Source organism: Pelecanus crispus, chromosome 1 (genome assembly GCF_030463565.1).
Source record: "Pelecanus crispus isolate bPelCri1 chromosome 1, bPelCri1.pri, whole genome shotgun sequence".
In the NCBI taxonomy this organism is placed as follows: Eukaryota; Metazoa; Chordata; class Aves; order Pelecaniformes; family Pelecanidae; genus Pelecanus; species Pelecanus crispus.
The window spans coordinates 106328477-106351386 of NC_134643.1; the positions used below are offsets into that span (position 1 = coordinate 106328477).

General features: G+C 37.6%; 1 protein-coding gene across 3 annotated transcripts in view; it reads left to right on the forward strand.

The window, feature by feature from the left end:
* Window positions 1–22910, forward strand: part of EPHA6 (EPH receptor A6) — a 536584-nt gene that overhangs the window by 31757 nt on the left and 481917 nt on the right. For 2 of the 3 annotated variants that reach the window (XM_075709685.1, XM_075709691.1), the window contains exon 2: window positions 14069–14133. In XM_075709685.1, coding sequence (XP_075565800.1) covers window positions 14069–14133 — 65 coding nt within the window. Of the gene's footprint in view, window positions 1–14068; window positions 14134–22910 lie in introns of those variants that run through there. The other variant, XM_075709700.1, reaches the window with a different exon arrangement.

Sequence of the window (22910 nt, forward strand, 5' to 3'; positions counted from 1 at the left end):
CAGCCAGAATAGTTGATCCAAACTGACCAAAGGGCTATTCCATACCATATGACGTCATGCTCAGTATATAAACTGGGGGGGGTTGGCCGGGGAGCAGCGATCGCTGCTCGGGAACTGTCTGGGTATCGGTCGGCGGGTGGTGAGCAATTGCATTGTGCATCACTTGCTTCGTGTATCATTATTATTATTATCATTATTATACTGTTACTATTAGCATTACTATTTTACTTTATTTCAATTATTAAACTGTTCTTATCTCAGCCCAGGAGTGTTTCTCACTCTTACTCCTCCAATTCTCTCCCCCATCCCATCGGGGTAGGGGGAGTGAGCGAGCGGCTGCGTGGTGCTTAGTTGCTGGCTGGGGCTAAACCACGACAAGGAGCAATAGCTAGGGAATTATTAACTGCATAATTAGTCTGACTGACAGTTAAGCATAGGTGGTGTTATACTTTTCCAAAAGCTTTTGTATATTTTTTTCACTTATGAATTGTTGTCACGTAAACTTTTTGTTCATTTTATCACCACTCAAAAAAATAGTATAGTAAAAGACATAAAAGCAAATGCATGTAAGAATTCAGAATAGAAAAGGTTAGCAGCAAAGTGGACAATATTAAATCTAGCATCATGATTTCACAAACCGAGTTCCAATCTAATAGGACTGGTTTCAACACAGAAATCATTCGTACTTTACTAGTGCAAAGAAAGATAAATCCATTTGTCTGAATTTCACTTGTTTCTAATTTCCCTAATGAAGATATACTCAGGTTAATAAACAGAGCTGACAAAACTCAGGTATTCATGTTCATTTAGAAAAATCTGCCCAATAATCTATTGTTGACATGAACAAGACGGTGAATTGCATATCAATTATCTTTTCCAAGTCAGAATGAAAATTATTACACAGGGCACCTGGGCTTCTATCATAATTTTGCGACTCCTATTTTTATCAGGTTAGCTCTTGACCTCTGGTGTGGTTTAACCCCAGCTGGCAACAAAGCACCACACAGCCACTCACTCACTCCCTGCTGGTGGGGTGGGGGAGAGAATCAGAGGAGTAAAAGTGAGAAAACCTGTGGGTTGAGATAAAGACAGTTCAATAGGTAAAGCAAAAGCCATGCACACAAGCAAAGCAAAACAAGGAATTCGTTCACTGCTTCCCTTCAGCAGGCAGGTGTTCAGCCATCTCCAGGAAAGCAGGGCTCCATCACGCATAATGGTTACTTCGGAAGACAAACGCCACCACTCCAAACGTGTCCCCTTCCTCCTTGCTCCCCCAGCTTTATATCCTGAGCATGACATCATATGGTATGGAATATCCCTTTGGTCAGCTGGGGTCAGCTGTCCTGGCCGTGTCCCCTCCCAGCTCCTTGTGCACCCCCAGCCTGCTCGCTGGTGGGGTGGGGTGAGAAGCAGAAAAGGCCTTGGCGCAGTGTAAGCACTGCTCAGCAGTAACTAAAACATCCCTGTGTTATCAACACTGTTTCCAGCAGAAATCCAAAACATAGCCCCATACTAGCTACTATGAAGAAAACTAACGCTACCCCAGCCAAAAGCAGCACAGCCTCCAATTATCTCACTTGTGAAACCGAAAGCTTAAGAAAATAACACAGCTATGTGACATAAACGAGCTCCGGTATTAATTTCTGGACCTGTGAGCAGCATTAAATATCTCACTTCATTTTAACAGGAATCCCTGCTGAAAAGGAATATCTTAGAAATTAAAGCTGAGTCAATGGTTAAGAACACAGTGTTTCCCTGGCACCTAAACCCCCTTTTTTCCCATCTCATTCTTTGTGAGGAGTCCATTAAAGTAGAGCAGTCTGCTTCTACCTAGCAGTGGGTAGCTTCTACTTATTCTTCCGTTCTGTGTTCGCTGCCTGTCCTGCGGGGCTGACATTGCAGTGCTCAGCCCCTTCTGATGCATTACAAATGTAGGAATTCATCCATTCTGGCTGATCTGTGGATTTGAGAACCTCCTCCTGTCTTACTCCCCTGTTTGGAAGTGCAGTGTTCAACTAAATCACTTTGAAATCACCATGGTACTGCTCTTCAGGAAAAATCTTCATTATAGGCTAGGAGAGGTAGTATATTACCTATTCATTCTTCATTCCACAGTTACCTGAGGAAAACTTGGGGGTTCATCTGTTTCACAGGGTAAACCCATCTATTTTAGATCTGAATATGCTTTCTTTTTACCTCAGTAATTTTATTTTTTCTCATGCTTGTGAATAAGACGCACATTGGAGGAGCAAGCACTTATGTTAGACCTCAAAATGCATGTTTACAGTTGTCTTAGGGCAAAACAGCTTGCAAAGTGGCAGAATACATAGTTAAGATCTAGCTGTGTACAATTTGGGATTGTAACTGTTATCCCAGAAAGATTTCAGTGCAGAGTTTGTCATGTATTTCTGCACTGACAGATACATTTTCTACATGCTTGGTTCATTTGGTGCCGCTGAATGTATTGAGGTAATTCCCAAGGCTCCGCTTGGTATTCCTGGAATGAAACGTAGAACCTGCCTGGCTGGGAGAGGCCATATCTTTTACTGACTGGTGTTATGTGCCTGTGACTGATGAATTGTTTAATTTCTCATCTTTCTTTGGAATATTTGTCTGTATTATGAACAGGGATTAAAGTTGTGTGAAAAGGCAGCACTTTGATACTGAAAAAAGAAAGTAAATGTGTTATCCTAGTAGAATAACCATTTAAAGACTTCTGTGCTTCATAAGTTGCCTTAGAGACATTCACCATCAGAGTGTTCATATATGCATGTGTAGAAAAACCATTAAAGCATGGACAGTTGCATCAGTGTGGAGGTATGGTGAATCTCTGGTTACGCTGCACAACAAGGAGGTCCTGTTGTAGGTTGGCATGCAGGGAGTCTGTTCTCAGTTCTGTTGTAAAACAGCAGTAAAGGTCATTTCTTTTTCTTTCATTCACCTGATTCTTCTTTTATGTACGCCAGAGAAGTAAGTTTCACAAGATGCTTTGTACAGAAAGCTGCTACCAAGATTTCATACCTTGGCTTAAATAATTGTAAAGGCTAACGGTTGGCCAAACAGCCTCTATTTTAATTGTACTGAGACTACTTCAGGAGTGAACTCTGCCTGTTACATGATATATAAACAGAAAAAAACTTCATTTAAACAAAAGCATCTAGGTATAATTGACCAATTTTCAAAACTAATCAGTTGTTTCTATATTGTTTGTTTGTTGGTTTGTTTGTTGGGGTTTTTTTTTTGTTAAGTATTTTAGCACTATTCTAAGTGATTTTAATGCTATTAAAAACATGCTGCAAAAATAATGGAAAAAACCAGGAAATAAAATTTTACTATTATTTCTTCTGAGTGCAAGGATTCTTGTTTCCTGAAAATAAGTCTCAGGTTTTTTATTTTACTATGTCTTAAGCTCCAACTTTATAAAACAGATATTTAAATTTGTCTAGTATTTCAAATATTTCCTGATCCTAAAATTAAAAAATTGTAAGTATCAATCATGTCATTTAAAGTAGAGGTATCACAAGATACAGATATGTCCAATGGGTTGTGTACAGGTTATAAATTGTAAATTGTAATAATTGCTTATCAGAGCATTTTGATAAGTGTTTAGATGTGCAATTCCTTATTTTATGATAAAGTGGCATTAGGAAGGAAGTGAAAATGCTCTTGTTAAAATAAGAAATGTTTGTGGTTGGATACTTTAAACCCTGACGTTAACTTAAAGCTTGACAGCCTGTAGCCACAGACTTGTCGCTTTTTTTAAATCCACTGTCCTGCTTTCAGAAAGGTAGATGTTAACAATACTGAAAATAAGCCACAGTAAATGTAATAGGCAACTAGCTGATGGTATGTTCTAATTATGGTCTTTTTATTATTGAAATAACACGTAAGGACTGGTGTCTATTGTTCCCTGAATATGAAAGCCAAAGGCTTTCTCCAGAAGGGCAGACTTTTACAACCATCCATCAAAATTTACAGTGATAATTTCAACGGTGTGTGAGCTGACACAGGCAGGACACAGAACAACCACAAAACCACGGATAAAATGCAAAGAGTAAATTTATTTTCATTACCTCGCAAATCGGAGGACCCCCAAAGCAGCACCTGGGCAGAGGCACACAAGCGGGAACGCAGGCACTGCGCAGCTCGGTCCTTGCTAAAGGATCTCCGAACCTGCTGTTTTCGCCTGTGTATCAGGGATTCATGCAGGCATAGTTCACCACTGTGCTTTCATCTTTCCCGTAGCAGGACAGGAATCTCAAGCATGTTCGATAGGGTGCCTCTGAGTCTATCACAGGCCTGTGTTGTCTAAACACAGGTGTTCTACTTGTCAAGCACACAAGACTAAACAATGTTTAGTACAATATATGTGTTTTTCTACAGCCTAGCTGCACGTCACTTGAACATGTTTACAGTCCTCTTCACCATTCTTCCCTTATTTTCCCACAACAGTCACTTCTAGATAAAGAAAATTTAGACATGAAGTAAACCATTTACAAAGTCTCAGAAGATGCTGGTAAAAGACAAATACCTTAATCCCTTGGTGCTGTAGAAGTCATAAAATTAATTAGGCCTACTTGCAGAATTCTGGGTGTCAAGTATTGCTGGGTTTAATTCAGATTCAACTTTTTTTATAGAGACTTTGGAGGTGCTGAAACACACATTAGGCTATTTGTTTAGAATCTATGAGTTGTTTTCATCCTGCCATGGCTACATGCCGTGTTATTTGGAAATAATTGTAAAACTGCATTTTTTTTCATGCAAATGTAGGTTGAGTGGGTGTTTGTATAACTCCCCTTTCTGCAGTTGTAATCATATATGATGTTCATGACTTGTTCTTCTAAAGTAATGTGATGATACAACCAGGGATCAATTACATAGCATGAATAACTAATATAAAAATCCAAATGGTTTGTGAAGCAAGTGGCTTAGTTCTTTCTTCTACCTTCATAAACTCTGAATGCTGAAAAGTATATGGAGTTGAAAAAATAAATATTTGGCAAATGAGTTGCAAACAGAAAGGAACACATAAGCTTGCAAAAGTGATATGTAATGAGTATAATAATCAGCTTTGGTCTTCAATGTGTCTTATCCACTTAATTGGTCAAATGAAATACCGTATCATTCTGAGGTTCCGTTAGTTGCTACTTCCATTTTACTAGCTTCGGGGGTTTGACAGTATATGGAATAATGGTACTGAAGATACAACTGGAATCAATTGCCTCTGCCTCCATCAGTTCTCTCAGTAGGCACAAGAATTACCCTTTCATTTTAAAAAATTACGTAAATTAAATCTCTCAGTGTGGTATCTATGATTTTAGGTAGCAAGAACAAAGTACAGCATTTGGTTTACTTGCGTATGTACATGGTGCAGTCGCATAAAAATATGCATTCCATAATCCAAATTCAATAAAGTCTTCTACCAAAAAAGCACAAGAGGAGAATAAATCAGAGCTTCATCTCGCTTTTCGATTTAATGCTTAATCCACTGAGGTTACTCTGATGTAACTGAGGGGTCTGCAATGGTTGGCAATGCTAATAATAATACAACATGAGAATAAAGGGATTCATGTTGATTTTTCAACTGAGAATGGAAGAAAGGCAATGTGAAAAAGGATAATGTAAAACTGAAGCTTTTGGTATGAAAATGTTGGCTTACATTCCGGTGAGAGATGGAGCAGTAGGATTACAGCAGCCTTCCACTCTCAGGAGAACGTGCATGTTTGCACGTAAGGTACAGAAGGCATAATTATATTGGCTCTGAAGTAGAAGGAGCACTATGGAAGTGTAGGAAAGCATAAAATGATATAGCAAAGAACATAAATTTTAATTTCATTTCAAAAATGATCTTGCTAAGAAATAGGTAATAAGGTTCTCCAGGAAAAAAAGGTTGAATAAAAAAGGTGGGTAGTGGCATTTTATGCAAAAGAACCAGTGTTTGTTTTAATCTTGTTAGCTCAGAGCCACAGGATTTGAAATTATATCTATCCAGGTAGTAGTAGGGAACAGTAAGACTGAAACAGATAACTGAATCAAATTTGAAGATAGCATATGTTATTGCTTGAGCGTCTGTATGTAACCTATGGAAAGAAAAATGGTGCTGTGGGGGAATTAGTTTTTGAAGATGCTCCCTGGAGGCATCATGTAACTGGGAGTGAAACACCACCAAGTTAAAGACAGGCAGTTATCCAACATAAAAAATATTGCACCCAGTCTAATAGTGTTGCAAACTTCTTAGGACTGAGAAAGTGAATTTATCATGAATGAGATGTTGGGTTTTGTACATGAAAAATTATTCTAACCAGTTCTCATTCATTAGAGGAGAATTCTAATCATGTGTTTGTATGAGTATGCAAATGTGAAAATGGAAAAGGTGAAAATGGAAATTCCTTTTTAAAATTCTTGATTGAGGAATCATTGATCAATAAAAAAAGGCCAGGTTTGGATAACAGCTCAACCTACATTAGAGGTAACATGAAGGCAGAACTAGAAATATAAACACTTGTAATAATGGAAAAGAGAGGATATGTGTGGAAATCAATACACGTTAGAAAAGATGAAGTGTAGAAAATTGAAAACAGAAGCTAAGTGTGTTAGGTAAAAGCTAAAGTCTCACAACACTCGGGATAATGGGAATTTCCCTGTTGTATCATGAATAAAAATGTTTGTGTGAATGGTATTGAATGATTTTTAGAAAGATGCAGAAAATAAGGTGGTTGGAATTGAGAAAATTCTAAATTAGTAATTTATTCACATAACATGAAGAATATGAAGTACTCCCCACCTGGTGTAAATAGTTCTCGTCCAAGAGTCCTGAAAGAATTGGCCGAGGAGATCTCTGGGCTACTGATGGTAAATTTAATGAGTTTGGGGACTCAGGGAATTCAAGAATATTGGAAGAGCGTAGGTGTTAGAGTACTGGTTTGAAAAGAAAAGGGAAGCACCATTAACCAGGTAACTAGCTTTTTATAAAAATCACAGCGTTGAAGAGGATTCGAGAAGTCATTTAGCTCTCTCCCTCTGCCCCAAGGCACATGAGATTATGTAGAAACCAGGTCTGACAGTGTTTAATGTGTCTTAAAAGCCTCCTATAGTGGAGATTCCCCAACTACCCAATTAGTCTCAACTATCCCTCTTCTTTACAACTGTAGGAGTAGTAAGGATTTTCCTGAAGTCTAACAAAACTCTTTTTACTGTAATTTAAATCCCTTCTTCCTTTTTGACCGTTAACATAGAGAACAGGTTATTCCCTTCTGCCTTAAACAGCCTTTTACACACTAGAGGATTATTAGTGGATAGTCCTTCTAATTTAACCTCCAAGGTAAATGACTCCAGTGCCCCCAGACCTTCCAGAGCACAGCCTTTCTAGAGATCTCGTCGTTCCTGTTGCACTCCTGTGGTGTCTTTGCAACTGATCCAGGTATTTTTTGAAGTAAGGCGCTGAAGGCTAGACACAGAACTGCCACTAAAGGCTTACAAATGCTGAAGAGAGGGGAAGGTTTATTCTATGTGTTTTGCTGGCTATTATCCTGTTTGTTTATCTCAGTCAAACCGCGTTGTCGATACTTTGTTTACTGTATGATTTGGTATGACTCCTATATACTTTCCCGGCAGAATTGCTATCTAGGCAGGTGCTTGCTCCTCATCCTTTATTACTGCAGCTCGTTGATCTTGCCTAAACCAGGTAGCTGTTGCATACAAAATAATGGAAATGCTGGAAAAGGATTCAATTGATACGTATATAATGAATGCCAGTTCATTTGTTTTATGGAAAACCAGGCCTGGTAAAAAAGCCAGGCATTTAAATAATTTCTCCCAGGTGATTAGATGTTAATTGCCAAAGGTACCTTCCATATTGCATATCTCCTTCTTCTTTCTGTCTTCCTCAAGCAGACAAGCCACAGAGGTAATATGTTTAGATTTTGTAAAGTATGACAAAATATCACAAAGTATTCTGACAGTAAAAAGCTTACCACATTTTTTAGGAAATGGATTTTAAAAAACTGAGGTCTAAGAAACCTTAAAGTATTTTTCAGTGACTGTTACATCACAGAATTTGAGATATTCCTTATACACCATTCAAAATTCTAACTGGTCAACATTTTTCATTAATAACATGGAAATAAATATAAAACCAATAGCTGACAAAAGAGTAGTAAGTAAATAAAGAAAGAGGATATGCAGACAGGGAACAGGCTTTATCACTTAGTAAAGGTCAGCCCTTAAAAGTAAAACATGCTTTAATATAAACAAATGGATCTTTGTACATTCAAGAACATAAATGCAAACCAAACTGAAAAATAATGATGAAAAGGAGTCATTCTGTAAAGGACAGCGATATTGATAGACTAATAACTGTCTATGAGTGCAATGCTGCAGTAAAAAATAGGCTAATGTGACCTTGGATGTATAAACAGGATATAAAAGTAGGCAGGGTTCTTTATCTTAATGTATATTGTTAGAAGGAATAATTTCAGAATACTGCACGTGATCCTGTTTTTAAAAATGAAAAAGACGATAAAACCTGAAAAAAAAGTACAGACACTTCAGAAGAGAGCAACAACTCTCTTGGGGGCTGGAAGTGGGAGACTTTAGAAGCTCAGTGTGTTTGTCTTATAAACGGATTGCAGTCGATAAGTAAGTTCTCAGAGAAAAAAAAATTGTGCCAGTTTTGCCTTTTTCTGGGTGTCGTCTGTAATGACTGCCTACCCTTCTTGAAGCTACTGAAACCTTCCGTCTTTTATTTGGGCATCTTTTACCCAGTTCAGCGAAGAGATTCTGCACGCAGGAGATCTGTAGCTCCTGAGTGCATGCTGTGCGCTTGTGGGCGAAGCCCCAGAGCAGACAAATGGGGTGAACGTGCTGCCAGGCTAAGCAGCAAATGCTCCCCGCTCGCACCGCAGGCACCTGGCGACTCTGCCAGCCCAGCAGTTGTCAGCTGGGTGGGATGTCTTGGAGTGAGCTGGTCTGTGTCTTGCCAAGTTGTCTTCTTCTGAGTCTTGTCATTTTTTCTTGGGTTTTTTTTCCACACTGGTGTTTTTCTGAGGCTCCCTGAGTTACTAGTGTTGTCTTAAGAAATTAATGTCTGTTCGTCATTCTGTTTTCCTTGCAAATCTTTGGCTTACCCTCTATAGAGGAAACAGTGAAATGTGTTAGTCCACAGTGAGCGGGAGGTCAAGCTGGGTGATCTGATGGCCTATTCTGATGTTGGACTATGATTCCATGAAGTTGGCCCAAATCCTTTATTCATTTAACACTGTTAGGACTGTCTGGAGATGTGTAAATACAGGAGAAAAGAAACTGGTGAACAGAATGTTTGGAAGGCTTTTTCATTGGTTGTACAGACAAGATTTTAGAGTTCATCTTCAGAAAAGTATTTTGGAATTAGAATTAAAATTCCACACTGTCAGCCCTTGGAGTCTTGCTCATCACAATTTTAAATAAAACAGTTCCCTCAGGACCGGGCAAAACCTCTGAAAAGATTAATTTCAATTGTAAAGTCTAATAATAGCAGTGTAAGGTATGTCCAAAAAAAAGAAAACTGGGCTCAATATGGCATAATGAGTTATAATAATGTAATATCTGTTAAAGTATGTACTGGAAAACAAAGCTAAGTACTTTTAAATTCTAAGTATGAACTGTGCAGTTAACTAAAACAATAGGTTTACAGCTGTATGTTTAAGTCTGTATATTATTGTTGGGCAAGTGACAATAACCCTACCTCAGTTACTTAAGGAAGGACATGCAAGTGCTAAATCTAAGTTCTTTTTATCCAAAGAAATTTCTTTAAAGGATGTTTGAGTTCATTTTGGATTGTGACATGACTTTGTCATGGCAGATCCACACTCTTTCACTCTTGTTCACTCTGGAAGTTTCACACTCTACATCACCTCAAAAAACTGGCTGCTACAAGCGGAGGTTGGATGTCAGAAATGTCAGTAACATTGCTCTAGTTGCATCCTACTTATTTATAGCTTTTTCATAAATATTAACTGCAGTAGTTCAGACACACACTTTTGCTTATCCTGGCAGTTAATGGCTTGTCCATAATGGCCACTTTGCACGAAGTCTCATTTAAAAGGAATGGGGCTTTTTATGGCATATAAAGGAGTATAAATAAGTAAACATAGGGACAAGGGTCACTAAATATAGCTTCCTGGTTCCATTAACTTTTTAGGGATTTTTCTCTCGTTTTAAGCATCATACATGTAATGTCATCGAACCATAGAATGCTTTGGGTTGGAAGGGACCTTTAGAGGTCATCCAGCCCAACCCCCCTGCAGTGAGCAGGGACAGCTTTAACCAGATCAGGGTGCTCAGAGCCCCGTCCAACCTGACCTGGAATGTTGCCAGGGATGGGGCCTCTACCACCTCTCTGGGCAACCTGTTCCAGTACTTCACCACCCTCATTGTAAAAAATTTCTTCCTTGTATCCAGTCTAAATCCATTCTTCTTTAGTTTAAATCCATTATTCCTTGTCCTGTCACAACAGGCCATGCTAAAAAGATTCTCCCCATCCTTCCTATAGGCTGTCTTTAAGCAGTGAAAGGCCACAGTAAGGTCTCCCCGCAGCCTTCTCTTCTCCAGGCTGAACAACCCCAACTCTCTCAGCCTGGCCTCGCAGGAGAGGTGCTCCAGCCCTCGGATCATTTTTGTGTCCCTCCTGTGGACCCACCCCAACAGCTCCATGTCCTTCTTGTGCTGAGGGTCCCAGAGCTGGATGCAGTGCTCCAGGTGGGGTCTCACCAGAGCAGAGTAGAGGGGCAGAATCACCTCCCTCGACCTGCTGGCCACGCTTCTTTTGATGCAGCCCAGGATGCAGTTGGCTTTCTGGGCTGCAAGCGCACATTGCCGGCTCATGTCCAGCTTTTCATCCGCCAGTACCCCCAGGTCCTTCTCCGCAGGGCTGCTCTCAATCTCTTCATCCCCCAACCTGTACTGATATTGGGGTTCCCCTGACCGAGGTGCAGGAGTGTCCACCATCTCTTTTTAGTCCCTTTGCATGTGAATTTCCAGTTCTTTAGAAACTTTCACTGTTCTGCAGTCAGAGGAGAAACATTCATTCCTGTATGTAATTCACATGTATACATGCAGGCATTCCTCTGAGTCTGGATTTTTTTGGCAGAGTGAATGTTCTGCCAAGGAGCTGCAAGTTGGAAGCTTCTTGGCAGTGCAAATTTGTCTGCCATCAGGTCTGTGCTTCTGGGGCTAGACTGCTTCTTAATTACCTCATTTAAAGATAGCTTGGGTATCTCTGTCCCACACTGAAGTCTATCATGTAGATCTCTCCAAATCACTGAAGTGTGTGAGGATTTTATTACTTTATCGGTGTCCTCATTTGTATAGCCGGCTCTGTTGACTTCACCGCTTTACTGGAGTTTGTATTTCTTTGCCATAAACATGATGTTTACTTGATATGCCAGTATTTGCACATTTTTGATTGATAATCATTTTATGTCTATACAAGTACTGGTGGAAAGACAGTCTTTTAGTTTTTACGATTTTCATTTCCGACTCTGAAGGTGATAGCATTCTAATTCTGGTTAGTAGTTGTTTGGTTGTTTGAATTCTCCAGTTTGAGGTTCTAACAGATTTTGTGGATAAAGGTGAGCGTATGTGAGCATACAAGATGCTTGATATGTAAAATGTATAAAACCCCATATTTTAACAAAACTCAGTTATTTGATAAGGATAACTTGGTAATTGTATCTAAGAAATATTGTTAGATCATGGTTCAACTAAATTTAAAGCTAGCACACTTTCAGTGATGAATTTACTCTAGTTTTTAATTTTTGTAATGTACAGCTTTGAGCTTTCAAGTAGTACTTGATTAATTTGGGCAAGGAATTAATTAATTCAGGCTCCACTGAAGAAATGAATTAGTTTTGCTTCCTGTATTTTGGGGCTTGTTCCTTGGAAGTATTAGTTTTGAATACCTGGATGAATAATCATAGTCCTGCTGCCGCAAACACTGTAAAACTGAAATGGCACTTCAAGCCGCAGCATTGTTTGTAGAAGCAGTTAATTTCTGCCTGCAGATCCTTAGGTTTAGCAGTACCATATAGTGTTTTTAATTTGATTATTTATTTAATTCTGTATTAAAGAATTAAAATATCATCAGAATGGCACTTGGTAAGTAGCAAGATATAACCTCAGCTGAAAACCAAGTGTGTTTACAGATAGTCCATGTTCGCTGGGTGGAGAGAGGAGGGGAGGAGAGATGGAGAGAAGAAAACAAACTCCTAAGATGAACTGAAATATTCTCAAAAGCCAGCTGAGCATTTGGTCTTCTCTATGAAAAGGACGTCTCTAAACCCAGTGGTTTAATATTTTTGGAGATGACAGATCCTCAGTACATTGTAACTTTACATAAGAAACTGCTGTATCACAGGCCAAATGGGAAAACACTTTTCTGACTCTTCAACAAGACTGTGGTAACCTGATGCAAATAGAAAATACTATGACAGCTGTAAATCACAGCTTTGTAAGTAAGCAGAAGGCACCAATAGTCTCAGTGGGGATAGTGATTCCATTTTTTGGAAGTAAAATAGGGCTTTAAAAAAATGTTTAATTTATTTTCAATTTATTCACAAAGCTTCATAAACTGGTGAAGTGGTGAAGAAGTGGAGAGCAGAATACTCCCCTTTGTTGAATATCCTTTTAAAAATGTCATTAGTTTCTTCAAATAAATCATTAAACTTTTATTTGGTTAATGTTGAGCTTGTTACCTGACTGTAAATTTGCTGATAAGACTATTTAAGTTTTGTGTTAAAAGTCAACATACATTCAAATATAGAGGAACTCTAATTGTCACTAATACAAAAGACAAAGGAAGATGCTAGGTCAAGTTGCCTCTGATAAGTTGGCTAGTTCACGCAGTTTACATGCCAATGTGCCTTCTCCATAAGGCAAAAAAATATGACCTGGTTTCTGCTGCTGCTGCTATACTGCTTTATAGAAACACGTTACAGATAGCTGTATGTTGATTGTTTGGACAGATAAGAGGTGGAAGATAGTGCACAACAGCATTAAACCCCCAAATGTATGCACAGTAATGTCATGTCCCAAACTAACACCTTCATTTTTCTCCATCATTTGACCACCCAAAGAAGAACTCGAATTTGTGGGCTGTTAAGGAGCATTCAAAACACAGTAGCTTGATAATGAAAATAAACTGCCCTATAGAATGCTTAGTTTTATGTTTAAATCCTATTTTACATTTCTTAAATTAGAGGGTCAGATTAAACAATTCCATTAGAGGGCAGTAGTACATGTAGGTACAATGTCTCATGTAGTAAGTATTTAGTTTACAGTTAGCTTCCTTATCACTATGGGCTGTGTTCTGTATGATTTTTGCATTATTAGTGAAAGGAAGAGAAAAATGAAGCTAATGTAATTTAAGATATTAAAATAATGCAGAAACATTTTGTAATATATGAGTACAATAATTCACATCTTGTCATATATTAAAAAACCCAAAACAACTATGGCAGAAATGATGCAAAATGTATGTGGCAGCTCTCAGCACTGTGATATTCCAGCTAAAATAGCAACTCTAAAAGTGTTAGTCTTTCTGTGTTCTTCCTGAATTATACAATTTGTATATTGTATAACATTATTTCTGGGAAGTTTATGGGTTTTTTTAAAACATCTTACTTTTGAAACTCTGTTTTTCTTTATTTTGTTAGCTTTAATGCTTAAGTCCATGTGCAGACTTTCCAGATTTCCAGGCAAAGAATTGCAGAAATGTGCATGTTTATTCAGGCACCTTTTAATGATTAAGCATTCGTAGTGTATTGTGTTTTGGCGATGATTTCTGCAAAAGATTTAGCTTTTGTAGGAGTTGTATCTTCTGAGACATTTGATAATGGAATGTAAGCCATGAAAGCCTAAATGTTTAGATTCTGGTTTTATTCATACTCCAATATTTTAATTGCTTTAATAGCTTTAAGCAGATGTACCTGGCTAATATGACTAGTTCAATTCATACCAGTTTAACGCTTTACTATGTTGGATATGTCCAATCCAAGCAATACCGCAAACATACCATTTCTTTTTCCATTTTCAGTTGTGTTGCTTGATACTACAGCTGCCCTTGGAGAACTAGGATGGAAAACGTTCCCTTTAAATGGGGTAAGTCACTCACCATTTTGGTTTTATTGTCTTGATTTTGGCATTCTGCCACTCTGGAAGTGAAAGGCTGTTATAACTGCGTGGATATTCTTGCAATATAGACTTGTGTTTTAGTTGTTCTCAGGACTGGAGCAGCCTGTGTTGTAAGTAGGAATAACAGACGCGAGAATGACATGCGTACACACTATTATGCCATTCTCTTGCTTTTCTGAGTGTTAAGAATCTATCTTACTTTAAATCTGATTCTAACTGTTACACACCGTAAAGTTCCGTATGAAAAATCCCTATGCTTGGAGGAATGTGTTATGACTACATTTTTTGTGACGTAAAAGGAAAAATCAATTTTGATTTTATAACTGGAAACAAAACTTTAATGGTTTAAGTGATTAATGATTAATATGGATTTTAGCATCTGGTAAAATGGTATCAGGTTAGCTAAATCAGAAGAACATTATGAATATGTTAATGTCATTAAACCAGTTTAAACAGTTAGAGAAAATTGTTAAATTGTTTCATTTTTTTTCCCTGCACTGACCCTTCTAAATTAAAGTTCGCTATGCCAGTTTAATGTCTTACATGGGTTCACCGTAGTGTTAGTACAGATTGCCAGGAGTCACTTGACATTGTGTGCGAGGCCCCAGTGTTAGAGTTTTGTGGTATACTTGGAGATGGTGTGGCCAGGTGAGCACGGGGAAGAGGAGCGTTTTTTCTCTTTGAAGTTCAGCCATCAGTGCTTGGCCAGTGGCTACACTTCCAAACCCATCTTGTCTTTCCACTCAGCTAATGCACGTAACAGAATATCAGAGGCATTTGTAGTTGAACTTTTTAATTAAGATACAGTATCCTGGAGCATTTAACACCTACTGTATCAGCTTCTAGTTCTGATGTCACTGTACACTGTATATCACTTACTTTTATATTAGCTGGCATTATCTCTTAATTCTTGTGTATGAGGCATATAATTATTTGCTTCTCTGAAATGTGCTCAGAAAATGCTGTTTTTCTGAGTGAAAGATCTTGTTTCATTTTTAGTTATTTTATTTCTTGTGATCTGTTCCAGAAGGAAGTAGAAATTGTCTATCCTCAGCACCTTAATAACCCATTTTTATAAAATGCCTTTTGTGTCTCTTCCCTCAGGGATTTCAAGCAATGTGACATTTCTTAATCTCAGCCTATTTTCAACTTTATGGATTACTCTTTTTCAGGATTTTCCAATTCTTTGTATTCCTAGACATGATTTCAGTCTCTTACAGATACTTTGGTGTTTTACATTTTGTATGCAGTCTCATGCAATCCGAGTTATAATTCTGGAAGTTTTATTTCCTTCAGAAATCCTAGACAAAGCAAATACTGTCATACACTATGATGAGAAAATACAGTGAGGAATTTTTTGCCCTAGCTTTGTGATGAGCTCCGTTGAATTGAACAGGGAGGCTGATATTTGGAAAGCACACAAGATATAATTTCAGTTATTCTGTAAATTCTTAACAGCTTTAGTTACTCCACAATATACAAGCACAAAAAACCCCTGCACTCAAAGTTGATTTAAAATGTAGCTATTACAACATATCTATTTTGGTTGGTCATACATACCCTTAACATTAGTTTTGCAGCATATTGATGTTTTCAGGTGTCTTAAGACCTTTGCTGTGCTTTAAGAATTGGCAGCACTTACTAGAATACAAGGAGTTCACATTTGAGTCAGTACCTGGGATTCAATTATTAGAGAATCTCCCAAATAAGTACAATTTGGGTTTTAAAAGAAGTAGCTAGAGTAAATATGTGGGAGAAAAGAGGTTTGTAGCATGAGGAAAACATACAGAGTAAGGCTTCCTCGGACATAAAATAGGCAGAAGAGGCTGGAGTGAAAACTGTGAGAGGAACTGGATAAATTAAGTATGGAGAGGTAGTTAAGAGAAGTGTGCATGTACTGTTAACTCAGGAAGAAAATAAGTCTAAACTGTTGATGAATTAATCTAAGCTGTAAATGGGATCAAGATTCATGTGCACTACAACAAAGAAGTTTTTGAACAAACTTTTGGGGAAGTTGTACAGGTGAGAATACATGATTTGGAGAAGCATGATCCATTTAAGAAAGAGGCGGTAAGATATTGGTCACATACAACAGGAGATGACTGGATATGCTTACAAACAAGGTCCTCCATTTCTCACAGTGGAATGAAGGAGAATGCCTTAGGTCAACATTCCAGGAAAGGCTGCTGTGAGCAGTAGCACCTAGTGGCAACGCTGCACCCCTGAAATGGTGCAGAAAGGAACAAACAAAACACTCAAAATAAATAGTGGAGACAAATGACTTCTATGAAATGAGAGTTATTTCTCTCACTCACTGAGAGTTTTTAATCAGCAGAACTGCTGATTAAAATCGATGTTTGCTGGTTTTTCAGAATTAGTGTCATTCTGACAAACTTGTACAAAGTGTACATTTCAGTTTAGATATATGATCATACTGAAAAATTGAATAAAGTTATTAAAATATGAAAAGTTACATTACTTTGGCTTATAAAATATTAAAGACACTAAAGTTAAAAACTGAACTGCAATGTATTTCTAAACAGTTTCTATTTAAGTTATTGTGGAATCCTGTATCTTACACAAAGGTAAGAAGAAAATTGAGCTTACAAATGCTCATCTAATTAACAGAATGTGACATCTGTGTGCTTCTTCATGTCACTTCTGTATGCAATCTCTGAAACAAAAGGCCCATGTTCATGTTAATTATTACTTGATTCTTTTTAAAATGTAAGGCAAAATAGTGCTTTTGGGGTCAGCTAATAGCTCCTATTATACTTACTGATTTAGTAAAGAACAGTAAAACTGTTGTCTTTATAGATCTTGCACAAACATCAGAGATGATGTTTTATGCCCACAGTGCCATCTAATCTGAGTTACTTATCTGTCCTAATATAATTCAGAATATGGCATAATTATTGATATGATTGAGATTGTCACTGCAGAAATAAGAACCTATTTTGTCCCATGATGGGCACATCAGCATTTTCCCTTTTCCTGGAGGAGAGTGATAGGTTTTGGTTTGTTTGTGGTTTTGATGGACATTTTTGTTCAGATACTGTGTAAACCTTACATGTTACTTTAATCAATCTTTTTTTTTTTTAAAAATAAGTGTGTGTGTGGTATTTATGTGTGTAAGAAAAATGTCATTGACATATGGTTACTGCTCTGACAAACATTTTCAAGGTTAGGAGGATGGGATGATAGGTTTTCTTGAGACTGTGACATTAACAGAAGTCATTAATTTACTGGCATACTCAGTCACAAAGAATGTTTCCATTAAATTAAATAGCAACTGAAATCTTAATGCTTGGGATTTGGGTGATATTGATTATGCCTCAGGGATTTTAAACTAACAGGCTAGGGTGAAGTATGAGAAAAAAATTAGGAGGTATTCTTTTGGAATTTGCAGAACCTTAACCTTTACCTCCCAGACTTTTTTTTATAGTGGATTCATAATGTAATGTTTGCAAGCTTTCAGCAGTTTGGTAACCTCTAGAGGTACCTACCCAAGCAAGTAAAGATACAACACAGTAGTTTTGTATGTGGCATTTGTATGCAATCCCATCATTTAGCTGCAAAGATGAGTCATGCACAACTGTGTTATCCATTCCTTGGTAATAAAATATGTGATTTTAGTTTTTCATTTTCTTCCCAGTTATTTGTACAACCTTCCTGAAGCATGAGAATACAATAGTTTTCCTTACAAATGTGTTTTCTTTATTTGCGTGTCAGATTTTTTCCTTGTATTTTGAACAGGTAATAAATTAAGTGCTTAGAGCTACAAAAATGCAGTGTAAAACATTAATATCTTTGAGGTCAATAGAATCAGCTTTTGTTGATTGAGTTCCAATTTAGCTTCTCAGTTATGAGCTGTCTAAAATTTCTACTTTAATAATGGACACATCTGATACTTCCTCTGTTCTTTGGGCTATAGTTCAAAATGACTGATTGATTTATGAAAAAGCATGTGCTATGGAATGAAAGTAGATATTTACTCAACAAACTGCCACTCCATAACCTTGAAAATGTAGAACAGGTTTTTCTGGATTGATGCAAAAAATGGGAAGGAAACCCTTCATAGGTTTCAAAACAGGATGTGGATGTGAGCTAGTGGGCAGGCCAGTTGAATTCATGTGAACCATTATCCAGGGTTCCAGCTGAAGTCAGTTCTCTGACCTTGGGGACAGGGTTATTTTTTTTTCTCAGGTTTTCTCACTACAGCCTGTGCTGCTGTGACTGTTAGAAGGGCACTTTTTTTCTAGGGGGATAAGCACTGTTTAAGTGGTGAATATAAGGTTTTGAAAATTAGGGAGGAAAGGAAGTACTAATAAAACAATGTATCTTGGGCAACTCCGGTTGTTGGGTTTTTTCCTTCTGACTTCTGTGTAATTTTTTTTTTTTTTAATTATTATTTGTTTCCCATTGCATTAAGCAATGTAACACAATTTTGTGAGCAAAGTTTGCTCATGAGCTGTGGTTTGGAGACTATTGTCATAAGGGCCTGTCTATTCCTGATAAACTTCTACCATAAGTACTCCTACTTAACTCTAACAATGCCTTATTTTGGATGAGGTGAATCTACTTTGCAACTCTTAATTTAGAATAAAGCGTTCTTACTTGAAGAAGAAAATTAATCATGAAAAAATATTCTGTTTCTAACATTAATCTAAATTTTAACTTGTGTGTAGCCACTTCATAAACTCCAAAAGCATTTTAAAATTAGCTTAATAGAAGGGCAAGGTGACTCATAACACAAGGCTGTGAGAAATTATTTACATGTGGAAGGGGCTTGTACAAGCTACCTTGACTTGTCATGGTGGGCAAAATGTATAGCCTCAGCAGAGGTCCTCTAGAAGTCCTCTGAATTATTTGATAGCTGTGTGAGTGATGAAACTATTTTAATCCCAGTTTCTGCAGTTATTTGAACAGCTTCCTTGTCTATTGGTAATTCTGCTATTGATTTATCCACAGAAGTAGTTCTATTTTAAATGTCTTCTTTCTTTGGAGTATCTTTTACAATTTTTAATAACTCTCACCAATACGCAGTTGTAGGGGTTTTTTTTCTGTTACGAATTTGTTGAGACTGAACTTGTCCAAGTACTGATTTTTTTTTCCTTACCCTCTCTGTTAAAATAATTGTTTTACAGTGTATACATCAGTCAACAATTCACTTTTTAGCTCCTCTTACCTAATTAGAAGACATTTCTATAGTTTATGGTAACGCATTTTTGAATGGCTTAGTACAGTTTGTCACCAGTGCTCATTTACTGATCTTTTTAAAGTTGTAATCAGAGATGACACTGAGGTTTTCCAGGGCGAACCTGCAAACATTTCTTTCAGTGTAGCTGCATCCATCTTCACCTTCATTTTTGCCATCTCTGAAGGTGATTGGGCCAATATGTCTTGGAACATTCTTACACAACACTTAAGATTTTTAACTATTAATTTTCTTAAGTGGATTGATTATGTTTTAGAATTCTCCTCATTTCCTTTGAAGTCACATAAAAACAAAACACTTCCAAAGAGAGAAGCTTAGGCCCATTCCTTTATTAAAACTATCAATAAACAAAGCAATTAGCAAAAAAAGTAGCACTCTCCAGTACAAAGTCATTGGATGCATGAAGAGTAGAAAACAGTGTAAGAAGTTAGCTAAGAAACTTGACTTAAAGAACGAAGAAAGAAAGGCAGTATGACTTTACTGTGTGAAATGATAATACAAGTATCGGGTTCAGCTTTAGGCACAACACACAAAATATAGTAAGAAGGAATATAAGGTGGGGAAATGCTAAATAAGAGAGAACAGGGCAAGTAATGTTGAAGTGGTAAAAGATAGCAAGATAAGCAAGTAAAACATAAGTATCTGAGATATAAGACTAAGATGCGCATAGTGAAATCACTAATACACAAACAGAAAGTGAGGTTAGTGCATTAAACATGCTCAGGTAGCAGTATGGCATCATAAGAAAAAGATAGGGAGGGTATGGTAGATACGGTGATACTCAGTGTCCACAGTTTAGTTCTGCATTTCATATTATTTTGTTATCTCCGAGAGAACTACATTTTACAAAAGATAACAACAAATAAATAGTACAGATTATAGCATGAAAGACATGCACATTCTCCTAACTGTAGTTCCCAGTCATTTGGATTTGTCTATGAAATAGAAACCAGATAAGTTATGTGTATTTGTAAACATACAAATTTGCATATCCACATGGCTACTACAGTACTGATTTTATGGATGCCTGTGATTTGAACATTTCAGGTAGCAGTGTGAATTACAATATCATCAGTACTTCTAATCTTCACTTTTAATACTGTAACTATTAGAACTCAATAGATACTTAAATTCTTTTTGACCACAAGGAACAATTCATCAGATCGCCCTTATGTCAGAGGCTGTAAGATTTCAAGCCTCGCCATTGCATTTACTCAGTAACAAGTATTTCACTGAAGTATATCTTTTTAATAGACATCAAGAAACCATCGTTTCCCATGGTAATTTGTTCCATTAATTAGATCACTGTTTAAAAAAGGGCTCCTACTGTCAGAGTCTTCCTTCTCAGCTTCATACTGTATCCAAATTGATAAAGTCCTTCATTGCTCCTCCTCCTACTTCTGTGAAGTTCAAATCATTGTGTGGCTCTTCTTTCTTGAAAATATGGACACAAGTATGTAGTATTTACAGTCAGTTTCATTATTTTCTACAGTTACAAATCATCGTGCCACTTTTCTTTATTATTTTCCTGTTTAAACATCAAAGAGATCCCACTAGGCTTCCTCACTACCGTAATAATATTGGGAGCTCATGTTCGGTTGATTCTCACTGTGACTCGTAATTGTCTTCTAGAACTGCAGTTTTATACCACATAGTAATCTACCTATTTGGTAAAAGTGGTATTCCCACTCCTGGATATGTAAATATACATCATCCTCCAGTGAGTGTTCCTGAACAAAATATTTATATCATCCTGTGTGACTTTTGTGTTCTAAATATTTACCAAACAGCTTAACTTTGAAAAGTCTGATTAAAAAAAAACCTTCAGTGTTTCATTTTTGATATATGATATTTATGATGCTATATGACTGTATGATATATGATAATACTTCCTAGTCTCTGTAATCTGTGCTTGAATACTGTAATCATGCATCACATGATACCCAATCTAACGGCTGAAAAAGGTCACAGCATGTTATGTTCACTAAACCATCTTTATAAACATAGCTTAAAGTCAGGCTTTGTGGGGTGAATAAGATTCTCTAGGGCATTTAAAACCAGAATTAAGAAATCTAATTGTATTTATCAGTTCCTAGTCTTCTCTGCGGTTGGAGAACTGTGACTCGGTGAACAAGGCATCATAGGTCAAAAACATCCTCTGCTTCTTTAATGGCATATTGTGGTGGGTTTGCCCCAGCCAACAGCTAAGCTTCCGTCCAGTTGCTTGCTCATTCCCGCCCAGCGGGATGGGAGGGAGAATTGGAAGGGCAAAAGCTTGTGGGTCAAGATAAAGACAGTTTAGTAAGGCGGGGGGGGGGCAGGGGGAAAGTGATGCAAAGGCAATTACGCACTACCTCCCACCAGCAGACCGATGGCCAGCCGGGCTCCAAGCAATGGCTACCTTGAAAAAACTACCACCTCCTCCTCCCTCAGCTTTATTGCTGAGCGTGACATTGTATGGGATGGAATAGCCTTTTGGTCAGTTTGTGTCAGCTGTCCCGCCTGTGTCCCCTCCCCACCTCTTGTCCAGCCTTAGCCTACACCTTGAGAGGGCAAAGTGAGAAACAGAGGAGAACGTGATGCTGTGCAAGCACTTTTCAGCAACAGCTAAAACACTGATGTGGTATCAGCACTGTTTTGGTCACTAGTCTAAAACACAGCACCGTACAGACAGCTGTGAAGAAAATTAACTCTATCCCAGCCAGACCCAGAAAACATATTGAAAATTAAAGTTGTGTGAAAGTCAACAGGAAAAAATGTCAATACCGCAAAAAGATTCGTATCTGAAAGTGTTTCACTTCTATTCCAAGCAAATAGCTCTGAACAGTCTGTGGGATGGAGAATTGCATCCGTGTGGATAGGTGTTGCAGAAGTAGCAAGAAGAAATTTTTAGCTAGGAACTGAGGATGTTTTTCAGAAAAAAATACATCCAAAAGTCTGATTTCTTCCCTCTATTACAGCAGTTCAACTGCAATAAAGATACGTAGTTACATCTATGAAAGCTCACCAGCAGGATTTCAGAGGTGTCACAGAGGCTGTGGTTTTAATAACAAGTTTAATAGAAGGTAGGGATTTGGCTGTCAGAGCATTTAACAGGGATGGAGGAGAAAGAAGGAAGCTAATCAGATTTTCACACAATATGGGAAATTTACAGAGCTGACATTAAGCAAAATATTTGAAATCACGTATTTGAGCTGTAATTTGGGCATAATCAGACACCACGCTCTGTAATGCCATGTTGCCTTTTTGATGATCAAGACATGTTATATGAGGAAAAAGGTAAGTTGAGGGATATTTTTTGAGATTAATTTCCATCTGCAGGGATTAAACAATTAGGTATATCCTTGTTCTAGTTAAATGTCTAGTAAAGCTTTTCTAGAGGAATTGCTGTTGCTCCTATGAGATGACCTGCCTATAGGACTCAAGTTTCCATGTTTCTTTTAGGAGCATCTCTTAGAACATAAAACATTTTCTTGGAAACTGTATGTCCCTGAGACTGCCAATGCCTGAGTAGTTTGGTGCATGC